At 52.5% G+C, this 14040-nt stretch overlaps 5 protein-coding genes across 5 annotated transcripts; 2 read left to right on the top strand and 3 right to left on the bottom strand.

Annotated features, from left to right (window-relative positions):
- Positions 1-546: 546 nt before the first annotated feature.
- Positions 547-3443, top strand: SMAC4_07354 (uncharacterized protein; the record flags this gene model as incomplete). The annotated part of the gene is made up of 5 exons (XM_003347931.1): positions 547-561; positions 618-1048; positions 1112-1496; positions 1641-2510; positions 2565-3443. 5 exons carry the CDS (start codon positions 547-549, stop codon positions 3441-3443), a joined length of 2580 nt encoding a protein of 859 aa, XP_003347979.1.
- Positions 3444-3464: 21 nt separating this feature from the next.
- On the top strand, positions 3465-3827 carry SMAC4_07353 (uncharacterized protein; the record flags this gene model as incomplete). Its single annotated transcript, XM_003347930.1, has 1 exon — positions 3465-3827. The coding sequence occupies one exon, from the start codon at positions 3465-3467 to the stop codon at positions 3825-3827; it is 363 nt and encodes a 120-aa protein (XP_003347978.1).
- A 64-nt stretch (positions 3828-3891) lies between these two features.
- SMAC4_07352 (uncharacterized protein) lies at positions 3892-5737 on the bottom strand. The gene is made up of 2 exons (XM_003347929.2): positions 4564-5737; positions 3892-4488 (listed from the first exon to the last, which is right to left on the bottom strand). The coding sequence occupies exons 1-2, from the start codon at positions 5319-5321 to the stop codon at positions 4266-4268; spliced, it is 981 nt and encodes a 326-aa protein (XP_003347977.1). The 5' UTR covers positions 5322-5737; the 3' UTR covers positions 3892-4265.
- A 615-nt stretch (positions 5738-6352) lies between these two features.
- Positions 6353-10652, bottom strand: SMAC4_07351 (uncharacterized protein). The gene is made up of 6 exons (XM_003347928.3): positions 9120-10652; positions 8611-8999; positions 8273-8520; positions 8063-8211; positions 7662-7996; positions 6353-7601 (listed from the first exon to the last, which is right to left on the bottom strand). Exons 1-6 carry the CDS (start codon positions 9127-9129, stop codon positions 6705-6707), a joined length of 2028 nt encoding a protein of 675 aa, XP_003347976.2. The 5' UTR covers positions 9130-10652; the 3' UTR covers positions 6353-6704.
- A 539-nt stretch (positions 10653-11191) lies between these two features.
- Positions 11192-13797, bottom strand: SMAC4_07350 (uncharacterized protein). The gene has a single exon (XM_003347927.2). It carries the CDS (start codon positions 13770-13772, stop codon positions 11988-11990), a length of 1785 nt encoding a protein of 594 aa, XP_003347975.1. The 5' UTR covers positions 13773-13797; the 3' UTR covers positions 11192-11987.
- Positions 13798-14040: the final 243 nt, after the last annotated feature.

Here is a 14040-nt window from a genome sequence, read left to right as displayed (position 1 = left end):
TGCAACCCATCCAGTATCCTTTTCCCTCGAGTACTCGTTTCGTTGTCATCACAGCACTGCTGGGTCAACGTTCTCTTCCGCCAAAGAAAAGTCGCTTCAGCGAGAGATTTCCAAGGACGCCAACAAGCTATCAGTAATCAGTGAGATTTATCCCATTCCCGTATGCCACCAATTTGCACCCAAGTCATGACAAGGAAGCTCACAATTTGACAGGAGTCTGATACCACCAATTATCTTCCGACTTGGAGGACAAGAACGATGAATCTCAAGCCAGGAAAGTCCAATTGCCCCTGTGGAAGGGAAACGGACGTACAAGGAGCAAAACTCCAGTGCCCGAGACAGGCACGGACGAGTCCGAGGTATCAACTCACCTGCGGCGTGAGAACCTCGAACTACGCAATGAGCTTTCAAAACTGCAACAGCAGATCAAGGGGGTGACCCGGGATCGACACGACGCAGAAAACATGCTGGAGGAGAAGATTCATGAGGTTGAGGAGTTGAAAGAACAGATGAGGTCTTCAACCAGCAAAACTGCGCTGGCACAAGATGGATCATCATCCGGTCAACAGGGGAAAGGCATGAGGGGCCAGGAGACGAGAACGGCCGATACGCTTTAGGCGAGGGAGAGACAGTACCAAGAGCAGCTTCGCCAACTAACCAACCAGCTGGGGCAAAAGGAAGACCAGTATGTGGCGCAGCTACGAGAATTGCGCTTGAACAACCGTCTCGCACCCGGTGCCAGCCAATCTGTGTCCTCATCACACGATTGTACGCCAGTTGGCGAGGATTTATCCAGTGGCTGGCAGGTACAGAATGACAAGCATGAAAAGATGAAGTTAGACACAGAGTTTGGCAGGTTGAAGGCTTTACTTCAGGCGAAAGAAAGGCAGTATCAACAACACCTGGGGCAGTTGACCAAGCAATTGGAACGAAAAGAAGACCAATATCTCGCGCGCCTACGAGAACTGCGCTTGGGCAACAACCTCGCGCCTGACATCAATAGAGTGAGGGCAGATTCGGCCGCGGAATACCAGGCCAAGGAAAACGCGTACGTAGACAAGATAAGACAACTGTCTGAGAAACACGCAGTCAAAGAAAAACATTTAAAGAGCAACCTCGGGGCTTTATCTTCCACCTTGTATAAGGAGAAGTTGCAACATCAGTTGCATATCAACCGGACGAAAGCCGAAAAGGAGAAAGTTCAAGAAAGGTGGAACAACCTTCAAGCCGAACTCGACGGAGCGATTGTCAACTTTTCAAAAGAGGTGGCGGAACTCAAGTCCAGAGATCCGTTTGAGCCAGTCCGAAAAGCAGACGCGGAGATTCAGGCCAGTTGGAAGGACCTAGCCATCCAGGTACGACAGTTTGTTCAAACTTACTGCCTCCCGGCCATCCCATTTACTACCCCAAAAGAGCTCCACAAGAAGAACATCCTTCCAGGCATCCAGATGATCTGTGCAGACGTTGCAGAGCCTGCTCTGGGAGACACTCTGGAAGTACGTTTTCAGCAGCCACGCTGAAGGATGGACTGGGAAAACGGGACAGGACTTTGGCGAAGCCTACGACAAAGCCACAGATGGGTAGCGTATTTCCTCAAACACCCCGTTTCCTGGGGTTTTAAAGAACAATGTTAACCGCAGACAACCGAAGCACACGTCTCAAGCCTTCCCAAAGATGCTAATTGGGCATCCCGAGTTGCCGCCCTTCACTCCTGGAAAGCCCGGTCCTTCGTGTTCCTCAAACAACTCCGTCCCAAGTCTCGCGATGAAATCGCGGCCCTTGCCTACCGGATCGCCTCCCTCCTCGAGCCCATCACCGGCCCGACCGTTGCAGTCCCATCAGGATCCGGATCAAAATTCGACAGCCAACAACCACAACACAATAACCACGACCATCACCAACAACAAGCTCCCCACCAACATCACAACCACCAGAACCATTACCCCCAACCAGGGGCACCACCACTCACATACCCGTCCCCCAGCCTCCTCAGTGCCCTCGAAGCCCTGCTCACCGCCGCCATCTCCCTCGACAACACCTTTCGCCTCTCACTCGCCAACTACACCATCATCTTCAAAGACCCCGCAGTATTCGAATTCCGGCCCTCAATGATGGAAATCAAGCCGATCAGCTTTGCCTCCTTCAACGCCGCAACCTCCTCCCAGCGAGACTCCGTCAGCCTCAACGACGCCAGCGTGAACGCCAGAGCCATCGCCGATTCGCTCAAGGTCAACTTCGCCGTCAGCCCGGAGATATTGAGGGCTGGTGACTGGAAAGAGGGAGGAGATTATCACATAGAAGTCGTCGTGGCGAAGTTAGTCGTTGTTTGTAACGCTGAAAGCGTTCTGCGCCGGCCGAGGCCGTCCCCCAATCCGAGCACGCCGGTCCCCTCTCCGATGCCTGGGGAGATATTTGCTTGGTTGCAGGAGCAAAATAGGAGAGGGAGCCACGTGGACGACCAGATATTGGAGAAGGCGAGGTTGGGGTTTGGGACGGGAGTAAATGAGGGCGTGAGGACGCAGAGGGAATTGATGAGTAAGTTCCGTATGCCGAATTCGCCGTAGCCGGTGCCGGAGAGGTCGTTGCATTCGTCTTCGATGGGTCCTCCTGGTGCTGGTACTGGTGTACTAATGCCGCCTGGTCGAATGCCGCCTGGTACTGGTATTGGTCCTGCTCATGGCTTTGGCGGTGGAAGCAACGCACCGAACGGCAGACCGTACGTCCGCCCCTTCGAATACACCCACAACCATAACAACTCGGGCGGCCATCCAAATCTTGGGGTTACGTCCCATTTCCACAACACCTCCCGGACCACGTACAACTATAACCCTTCAGCTTCCCATCCCTCCACATACAGCAACAATACTCTGGCCAAAGACCCCAGCCATATCGGCCAAAACCCCAACAACGCCAACACTGCAGAAAGTCAATGGAAAAGGAGACGAGTCCTCCACCGCGGCACCCGCCACAGCCTCGGAGATCCGCTGCAAACCGAGTTCGAAGCTACCGATGATGGCGACAGCGACAGCGAGAATACCGATGAGCCGACCGCCGAGACCAGCGCCGTAACTACCAGAGGAGCAAAGAGACAGAGGCTTCAGTTGCTAAGGGATGGGCTGGGGGCAATAACTGGGGCAGAAGCAGGGCCAAATGGAGCAGAATCCGCGAGAGAAGAAGAAGCACGGGCACATGCAGCAACAACATCAACATCGGCAGCATCAACATCAACAACTGCCATGGCCATTGACCATACCGGAGGGGCTATAAGAGATACCACCAACAACGGTATTTTCCCCAATCTCAACAACATCGTTGCTTACTTGAAGAACAAGCCGAGGGATGGTACCGGCCCCCTCTCTTTGGAGCTAGAAGACGACATCATAGCCGCCTTGGAGAAAAGCCAGCGGAGTCACTCGACGTCGTCGCTACACTGGCAGAGGTAGAGCCCAACCAACACCAACCAAATGAACCTGAACCCGAACCACCTTGCCGGGGAAGAAGAGGAGAATGAATATGGAGAGGTAATCATGGATGTCACCTTGGACGAAAAGAGGAGGGCGAGGAATATGATGAGCTCCGACCTGGTAATCGAGATCCCAGGTCGTGGAAACAGGGACTTTGCTGAATGGCAGAGGATCAGTTGGGAGGAGGAGTTGGTGCTGGAATCGGCTCCAGCAAGTGGTGATAGGGATATGGCGATGAAGGCGACGAGGGGTGGTATGCAACCGACGAGGGGCAGAGGGAAAGGGAGAGGAAGACCGAGGAAGGAGAGTTATAGAGCAAGCGGTAGGCCCAGGGGAAGGCCTAGACTAGTGCGGCAGCCATGATTGTTAAGGGGATCAAATTTGGAGGGTTTCCAAAGTTACATCTGCTTTGTGTTTCTCTTCCATGGGCACGGCTTTGTTGATCAGATTGCGATCTGATCAGGACGAGACTAATCAGTTAGGTTTGCTACAAATCGTCAACACAGTTCTGGGGAAGAGTGCATCGCTGAGTAGAATCAATCAGGTTTTTGTTTATGGTGACTGCTCGGGGGCTAACTGGACTACCCCAAGATATAGAGATATGTTTTATATCTACAACGAATAGTCCGCTATATCCCGATCAACATATCCACCAAAGAAGTCCGTTCCATTTTTGTCGTTCCCATCCAGAAGTACTCCCTTTGTGTTCCCTTCACAAGCCTGACGCCCAAACTCCATGCTCCAGCGATTACACAACCGAAATCAAAATTGTGCCGAAACAATCAAAAGAGAAATTGGGGTTTAAGCATCAGTCTTGACCTTCTTCTTGGGACGCAGCTCATGGCTGTACATGCGGAAGAAGTCGGCCGGCTGGGTAGGCTGCTCGCCGGTGACCTCGTGGAAGGCAGTAGTGGCGACATAGTTGGTCTTGCCCTCGCGGACCAAGCTGTAGTATTCGAGGAGGTACTCCTTCTCAGAGTCGTCGATATCGGCCTGGGCCTGGAGAACACGCTTGGCCTCGCGCCTGTTTTTTTCGATAAGTTGTTAGCAATCAAAACACACAATATTTCTGGAGGTACAAGCAGAGAAAGGGACATACTCGGAGATGTTCTCAAACTCCATCTTCTGGCCAACAGCCTGGCTAGCCGCCTCAGCCAGTTCCTTTCCAGCGCAAAGCATAGGACCAGTGACGACCATCATCTGGCCGCGGTGGCGGTCATCGAAGCCGTGTTTGCCCTTGCCAGCGAGGACGTGAGCAGCAACGTGGGCGATGTCACCGAGAGCAACGGGCGCAAACTTGTGGTTCTCGCCGATGGGTAGAGGGAGGGTACCCTCCAGCTGGGCCTGCTGAGTGTACAGCAGCAGATTCTCGGCGTAGAAACCAGCGCGGATGACGCAAGGCGAGTGGCCCAGCTCGACGTCCGGGTCGCCCTTGGAGCTCAAGACGATGGCCTCGATGTCAATGAACTCGCGCAGACGGGGCTGCTTTTCACGCTCGGCGTAGTCGCAGCCGGCAGCAGAGATGAGCAGCACGTTCTGGACGCCGGCCTTCTTGGCGGCCTCGCACAGCTCCATGGTGATGTCGACCTTGTCCTTGTGGGCGGGGGGGATCACGCAGATGGTGTCGCAGCCGACCTCCTTGAGGGTCTTGATCATCATGCGCTCGCGGCCGGGCTTGTGGGGAACAATCTTGGCTCCGAGAGACTCGAGCTCCTGACACTTGGGGTTGGCAGGGTTGAGGGCGAGGCCGGTGATGCTGTCGATTTGCTTGGCGAACTTGCCCTCCTTGAGAAGGAGTTCGGCGATGAGGAAGCCGGTCTGGCCATCGATGGCGGTGATGCAGACGTTGCGAGTCATGGTTAACTAAGGGTTGGGTGTTGGTCGTTGGGTTGGTCTGTTAGATGGTTTAGTTGTTTTGCTGTGATGACTTGGACTTGTGGTGCTGGTGAGTGAGTTGAAGTCTTGAGGGGGAAGTAAACAACATGACATTGAGGTGAGGTCGGCTTGAGAGGTGCGCGCCCGCCTTGTATTTATCTGCTTGAACATGTCGGCTAACGTCATCGTCGTGCATTCGGCGGTGCGCGTTTGCTTTCAAAAGTCAGCTCGAGATTCGGAGAAACGATGCAGTTGACGTCACGACTTGGGAAGAAGCGTGCGTGTGGGTTAGGAAGGTTCCCGTTACCCCGGAGATTCTCTTCTTGGATGGGCCCCCTGCCCTTTGTTTTGACTTTGTTTTTTTTTATCATCGTCATCGCTGTCGTTGTTTGCCCGCCATTGGAAGGGTATCCTGGCTTATACCCAAAACGGTTTTGTTCTTCTCGCCGGATTGGGCTGATTGCAAACAACGACGTGCCCATCAACAGTGTCTCACTCCGGACTTAGGAGGAGAGGGCTGTAATCAATTGGCGGCACATTGTCGCATTCAGATAGGTAAGTAGAACCTTCATGAAACTGGTGGGATCCCTTCTCTCATATGCTTTCTTTTTTGCCTTGGCAGGCTCAATCATTGTTGTTGTCGTCGTTGTTGTTCAGGTTATCCTCCATTGCAGTGGCCGCAGAGGTTCTTGCGCAACTGAAACTGTCAGGGATGAAGCTTTCAATTGACGGGATCCTGGTAGCACACCATCTTGGCGCAAATCTCAACGTCGGTTGAATGAGTTGACGTTGCAGCTTCAACACGTCCACGAGCTCACCACACCGCGGTCATTGTGCGACGTTTGCCATTCAGTCTTGCTTTTTCATTGCATGCACTTTTTGATGAGATTAAGCAGGTCACTTACAAGCACTGAAAGAAGAAACTACTCATGCCCTTCGGCATCTTCCTAATCTTGTGAGATGGGCACAACTGGAAGTCACGATGACGGGAAACCCTTATGGGCTCATTCCACCTGATGCGCACACAAAAGGATTTACCATTCTTTCCATCTAGGTACTACCATGGGCGACCTCTTTGACCTTCGCCATAGACCTAATTTCCGGCGTGAAATCTCCCCTAGGCTTCTTGCTCCCCGCAGCTTCTACCGACAATGGCTTCAATCAGCAGTTCCACGACCAGGGCAGCTTGTTCGACCGGCTATGCCAGAGAAAACGTAAAGGCGCGATGTCATTGAATGTGTTGAAAGAAGTATGGCATATTACAAAGTATGGGCTATTGTCACATGGACATGACTAACTCTGAAGAAGCACCACAGTCAACATCCGCCGACACTTCGATAACACGCTACCAGCTTCCCTGGACATCTAATTGACGGTTTCCACTAGCTCGCTCATCTTGTGGACCACAGTCACACCCTTGACTCCTTGCGCCTGCCCGCTCCCCGTGGCAACAGAAGTAGGAGTCTTGCGGTACGCTGGCGGCAACACTCCCTCAAGCTCAGCCTTGATCTGAAGGGCAAGAATGGGCGAGTACCACCTGTGCTGCTGTGTATATCCGCCCATGACCCAGTAATTTTCCAGTCCTAGGGGCCTCTTCCACAGACCGCGCACCTCGCCCTCAGCGTCGAGACCCCAGGTACCCTCCAGCCTGGCAGCAATATCCTTGGGGCCGAGCATGTTCTCACCCTTGACCTCGGCCTCAGCCTCCTCTCCCCCGAGAATCTCTGCCGTCACCTCCCGGACATCTCTGTCTGCGAAGCCGGTGCACCACACTACGGCATCCGCGTCGACTACGCTGCCGTCCGAGAACCGGAGGCCAGTCTCTGTAAATCCAACTGGCTCAATAAGTGCCTTCAGACCGACCTTGCCCTGAACGATCAAGTCGGTGCCGCCCACATCCACATAGTGCCCACCCGCTCGCTCAATCAGGTTGTGCATCAACGCCGACCTGGGGTGTGTGCTGTCCATGACCGGAAAACCCGCCGCCGCGAGGGGCTTGTACCGGTCTGGCTCTTCAGAAGCGAACATGCGGAACAGCTCACGCGATAGTTGCCCGTCTACAAAGTTCGGCAGAGTGAGGATCATACGGTCCGCCATCGCCACATCAAAGTCGTACAATCCGAGACTGCGCGGGTGACACACATATTCGAGGGGAATAATGTAAGTGGGCGACCGGACAACCATAGTGGCTTGGAGACCAGCAGCGTGGCAGTCTTCGAGAACATCAAAGGCTGTGTTGGCGGAGCCCACAATGATCACCGACTGGCGTTCGTTAATATGCTTGGATACGACAGATGAGATGGAGACCATGTATGGACTTACCTGGACGCCCCTGGCTTTCAGCTCATTCCCGCTTTCGAAAAACTCAGAGTGAATGTTCACGCCCTTGTACGACTGGGAATCAGCCATTGGGGGAATGTATGGCTTGTGGGACGCAATTCCAGTAGCTTGGACAACGTGCTTGGCAATGGTAGTCCGCTGGCCATCCGGAGTCTGGAACTTGACAATCCATTTCTCAGTTGACCCGTCGTAGACGGTCGATTTGATCTTTGCCGATGTGATTATGTTGAGTTTGAAGGCCTCCACATACTTCCGAACTTGGCTGGCGAGATCATTACGCGTGAGCATGTGCTTGCCAGTAAGCTCTTTGCCATAGTCTGTCATCAAAAGAGGTCAGTGGTTGGCTTTCATATACCGAGTCATCGCCATCGCTCATCACTTACCCATAAAAGGCATTTGACAGAGTGTGGTGGGGACGTGGAACTTCAAGCAATCATATCGGTTGGCCCAGTTGTCGCCCGGTCGAGCGTTTTTCTCGGCCATGACGCTTTCAACACCCAAAGCCTTGAGCCGGGCTGAAAGGGTAACAGCGCTTTATTGAGATGGAGGTTAGCCAAAATTACCGCATCTCTTCAACGACGGCTCACACTTACGCGTTTCCGCCTCCGATGATAAAGACGTCAGTCTCAAAACATTCAACACCTTCTAGCTGCTTTCCTGGAACCTTGAGCAGCGTCTCATCCTCTGGCTGCAGATCTAGGCCTTCCAGTCGGGTGCTCAGGATCCAAACCTTCCAATCTAGTGAGCCGTTGTCCTTCTTCACGGGCAAGAATAGGACCCTTCCACTGCAGGATGCCGCTGGCGAACATGTCTTGAATGATATGCTGCAGTCGATGAATTGCTACATCAACCCCGCAAGAGCAAGTTGTTAGTTCCGCCTTTTTCTTTCATGTTCGGTCTTCTTCACATGGCACCCTCGTAAGTGACTTACCAATACTGGACTGGCTGGAACGAACTGCGCTGGCCCTTCGAGTTGGATGCCACGCTCAATTCCCCTGAGTTTTCTGGTCTCCAAAATGCTTGCAGCAACTACAGCAGCTCCGCTGAAAGTACGCAAATGGTATGTCAAAGCCAACGTGTCCTTCCAGTATACCACCCCAGGGAAGAACAGGCTTTCCAGAGACTTGGCATCTTCGGCTACTAGAGCTGCATTCAAGGCGTCGACCACAGCAAGAGCCTTCTCGGTAGCCTCATCACCAACCATGGACGCAGAGTCTACTGTCCCCGGAGCGATGATGGGTAGGGGCTGCTTTTCAAACATCTCACGCAGGTCAACCTGCGGTAAGTACTCATGGTCGTGGGGCGCAAGTTTGTTCACAGCTGTTTGGCTGTTAGTCGATACTGGAATGATGGCATTCAGTCGATCTACAGGATGGTGATTTGACCGTGTATCACACCTGCCTGAGCCTCGACGCTGTAGGAGACTTTGGGGAACCTTACTGGTAGCCATGATTTCTTCACACCTTCTTGCGTATCCGTTATGTCCTGATGAGTCTGGAGTTCCGTGTAATGATGAGCAGCCTCACTCTGTCTTCCGGTTCTTTCTTTGAGAGGCATATACGGAGTCGAAGGAAAAGGCGACAATTTGTGATCCTTGAGAATCGGGATTGAGAATGCCAGTCCTCCGTCAGGTTCCGCTTCTTGTGGCAAGGGGAAGGAGATAAGTCTCTGTTCACAGGGGTCTTATACGTGGCTACGGGGTTGAGAAATATCGTAGCTCATAGAGAGTATCGATATTCTCGGAATCAATCGAGACCGTTACGGAAATGCGGCGAATCCACGACTATTGAACCGCAAGCATTTCGCCATTCCGCATGAACATGACAGTCAGGAGGTCAGAAGGTTGACAACAATTGGCCTCCGAACGCGGGGTAGCAGTGTACTTCCAGACTGTGTGACCTTGGCTCAGAACACGACAGTCAGGAGGTCTGAAGGTTGACAACAATTGGTCTCCGAACCCGATGGTACAACTAAGAAGATACCGCTTCATACCTAGGCACCAACAGACTCTACCGCTGGAGGCACTAACATTTATTACCCCTGTTCATATATCTCCACCGTTCAACGTGGCAAGGAGGAGAGCACGAGGATGGGATTCTAGACAGCCATCGGCCATGCGAGTCTTCACCCACTCTGGGCCTTCCCTAGCGCTCCCGTTAACAACCGTTCTCCATACAACTGGGATCATGGTTGTCCTATTGGCTTGACCTGGGGAAACATGTCCCTGGATAGGATTCTCTCAATATCGATCCAAATACTTGTCCTACCTCGACCTTTCTTCATTCGTCGATAGCTTTGCATCCTTCCTCGCAGATATAGAGCACAAGTCTGAAACTTAGGACAGGATGGATCCAGCCCCGCCATGCTAGTCGCAGTTCGTCGGCGCTTCCTATCAGCGAGGTGGCAGTAACCAAAGACGAGGAAGAGGATGGCACCGTGCTGAATTGGTTGACGACACTTGGGGTCTTCCTCGCGCATTTTGTCCCTGCCAAAAATAAAAAGAGAAGAGAGCAGACGTTACACTCGGTCAGGGATACGATTCATAGTCTACAAGACTGTCGGCAACGTTCTAATTGGACTTGAAACCGGAAATCAGAGCTAGTGTCCCCGTTGATCCTGTTCATCTTGACCTGAGCTGCGCCGTCATGGTCAGCTGAAAATATTTCTTTTTGCTTCGTGATGTAGTGGAAAAATTTGAGACCCCGGTATACTATACCAGGTTCCGCCCCCCCGTGCGTTATTCAAGGGGGCCATTGATGCTCCTCTTGACCCTCGTCGTTGATATACAAACTTTTATTCTCTGGTTTTACTCAGTGGCCGGGTGCCTTGTCCTTGTTCTCAGTCCTCCCGTCCGGCAACAGTACCCGGTTGTTTACACCAAGGTTCAACATTAGTACATAGCGTCTTTTACTACGATTACGAAACCGCCAACGTGTCGGTATCGCAAGATCAAATCGATTCACTATTTTGAGTCTTCCCGCGCAGGAGCCTCCGCCAGCATAAACGCAAATTGTGACGATCCACTAAATCGAAACGGACTCGCTTACTTCATAACGACATTTTGCCTAGTCGTCTCAACGTTGTTTCTATTCATTCGACTATACGCCAGAGTATGGATAGAAAAGAGAGTGCGGACAGAAGATTTGATCATGAGTGCATATGTGGGTATCATTCTTCTCCCAGTCACCCTCGAAGACATCCACTGACCACCTTATGCATCAGGGATCATATTGCGGAACAGTTCGGCCAGCATACGAGATGATTAAAACACCAGGTTATTATGTTCACACTTGGGATTTACGTAACGGCGATTCAGGTTGGCCACTTTAGGTGAGTGTCTTTTGGTCCATATACCATAAACTTGATTTGAGCGTCCCTATGCCCATCTTACACCAACTAACAATTCGTCCTCTACACAGCTCATCCCCGTCTACGGCCACGCATACTCCTTCATTCTCTCATTTAGCAAAACCGCCATCCTTCTCGACTGGTGCCGCCTCTTCATCCCCAGTAACCGAAGCAGCTCCATGGTAGAGGTAGTGGCAGTGGTAGTAAAAGTGGACCTCGTGGTGGTGTGCATGTGACTAAGATAGCGATGGTGACGATTACCTGCGACTCGAGATCAAACGGGTCGACGACGGATTTGGATACGTTTGAGGAGGGCTGTAGTAAGCAGCAGATGATGCTTTGGACGGTTGCGAAGTGAAGGCAAGGTGAAAGTGAACGAAGTGATGTGGTTATCAAGTGGGGATAAAAGTGCGTAAGTGCATTTGATGAGGGTGTGGAGGAGTGAGTGTAGAAGAGAATACATGCGGTCCCTTTTCTTCAAAATCGTTTTTCTTGGGGGTGTTGCTGGGAGTTTAGACTTACTCTTGGGGTAGGGATAGACACACAGAATGATGGCTCTTTGGGTTTAGAATTTTGATGACATTCATTCCTTTGTTATACTTTCTATTTTCCTTTGTTCAGTTTCTTTACCTGTTTCCAGACCCTTTACGCTCATCTTGTTGAATAAGGGTGGGTACATGGCGGTCTTCTGTCAGTCTTTCCTGCCTCATTTCGTGGGAGGGCACAAGTTTGAAATTGTGCTCGTACTTTTGTCATGGTATGCACCGTGGTTTGTCCCTGCTGTTTGGGCTACTCTAAAAATCACGCTGGAAAATGATGTACAGGTATGGGAAAATTGTGGCAGGAACAACCGGGTTGCCCTTTCCCTTCGTTCAACCAACAACTTCAAGACAGGCACGGCCGGGCCTCGCGATCCGATCCCATTTCTGAAAAACAACTCGAGTCCGTTTCATCGCAAAATCAAAGAGCCGACAAGAGACCCTGGAGTCCGACCATGGCTCCCCATGCACCCGGATCGGGAGGAAGCTCCTTGTTGTCATCGGCACCAACACCAACGTAAGTAGCCCTGCCCAGTTTTGGCTTCAATTTCTTGGTTCCTTCAGATCCCTTGACAGCCGCAGCGACGCTCTGCTCAAAGCTTTGTCCTTCTTCCATGGCCATGGCGAAGGGAATGAGTGTGTCCATCACCGTACGATCACCAACCTTGGCCGGAGTATACTGACGCAAATGGCTGATGGCAGTTGACAAAGCCTTCCCCCACAACGCAGGCACGCCCTGTTCCTTCGCGAGTCCGATATTCTCCTGAAGCGCCGTCCGAAGCGACACGAAGAAGATACCGAGAATACCGCCCAGTGTCCCACCCATCTTGCCCTCGACGATATCTTCCAACTCGTTCAGGACCTCAACCACCGAGCCCTTGGCGGCAACCTGCTTTGTCTTGAGAGCATCTAGCAGAGCGTTGGTTCCGGTTTGGAGAGTCAGACCGCAGTCGCCGTCGCCCATGACCGTGTCCCATTTTGTAAGATCAGGCTCTGCCGCTGAAACTGCGTTGCAGGCGCTCTTGATCATGCTTTCTAACAACGCTGGGTCAATCTTCAGGTCTGTGGAGTCGTCGACTGCCCTCCTGATCTCCTTTGGGGGTGAGACAACCTGCTCGGCCCGCTTGCGTCGCTGCGGGTAGCTTTGGTATCCGGCAACAGCTTCCCATGCGGTGTCTGTTTGGACATCGAAGAAGCCCTTGATCTGATCGACGGTGTAGGCGCTGTTAGCCGCGGCAGCAGTGATGTTGATGATAGAAACAGAGAACGCCGGAGCGTTGAGTGACGTCTCTAGACATCCCGAGTACACTCGAGTTGGCTCGATGTTCCAGTCTTTCAGCAATTGTTGGAGAATCTCGTCTACGAGCCCGCCGAGCTCAAGATTCGACATGCCGCCAAAGTTGCTGACCAAAAGGACGGTCTCGTCACCGGGGTTGAACTTGACGTAACCTCTTTCAGGGTCTGTCTCGTCCAGGCAGTACTTGAGGATTTTCTGAACGAGTCCCTCGGCAGAAGGGGCTGGTGATAGCTTCCAGTAGCCTGGCTCGTTGTGTGGTCCAGTTCCCAGCTCAAGCTCGCCCTCTGCTAGGGCTCCGTGTTCGGTCCTCCCCGGGACGTGGCAATGGTCGAGAGTGGCAGAAATGCTGACAATCGAGTTGGCAAATTCAGAACCGAAATCGTAAAGCTCATCCAGAGTCGCCCCCTGAGCAGCTGCCGCGCCGAGAACCTTGAGCACACCGATTTGCCCGGCAAGGCCTCGTCTTCCAACCAGAGAGCCTCCCTTCTTCCCGATCGACACATCATCGCCGCAGATGAGCATCTTACACGGGTTGCCCTTGGCTTTGGTCTTCTCCGCCGCGAGTCCAAAATGAAGGCAGTCTCCTGTGTAGTTCGTAATTACAAGGAGAGTGCCCTTGTCGGATGGCACAGACTCGACCGCGGCCAGAATCTGCTTGGTGCTTGGTGAAGCAAAGACATCTCCCATTACGGCTGCCGCGAGAAAGTTGGTGCCAACGTAACCTGCCCAAGCAGGTTCGTGGCCAGATCCTCCGCCACTGACAATGCTGACATTGGACCGAGGTGCTTCGGAGTCGTATACCACTTTGTTGGCTTCGTCTAGGTTGAGTCGAGGGTTGGAAGCAACGATGCCGCGGAGAGCCTTGGGGACAAGCCCGTCCAGTGATGGAAATAGGTGGCGCGTGGACATGATGTGGAAATGTTGGTGAAGCACAAGCAAGAGGACGTAGAGAAGACACAAAGAAGAATAGGTGCTTATGAAGATGAGGTCACTTGTAGGATTGAAAAGTTCCCACAAATATTGGTCACTTACAAGTTCTCTGACCCAGCATGGGTCATATCGTCCGGTATGAGCCTGGAACACTCGTGTGATACTTCCCCCCTCCTCACCCACCATACTGTTTGCATCATTCCCGGTCCAGGCTGATCAATTGCCGTGCGGAATTGGCTTCCTCATA

The sequence above is a fragment of the Sordaria macrospora genome, chromosome 3, assembly GCF_033870435.1.
Source record: "Sordaria macrospora chromosome 3, complete sequence".
Lineage (NCBI taxonomy): Eukaryota > Fungi > Ascomycota > Sordariomycetes > Sordariales > Sordariaceae > Sordaria > Sordaria macrospora.
Note: the sequence above shows the minus strand (reverse complement) of the source record. Positions and strands in the feature narration are given on the sequence as shown.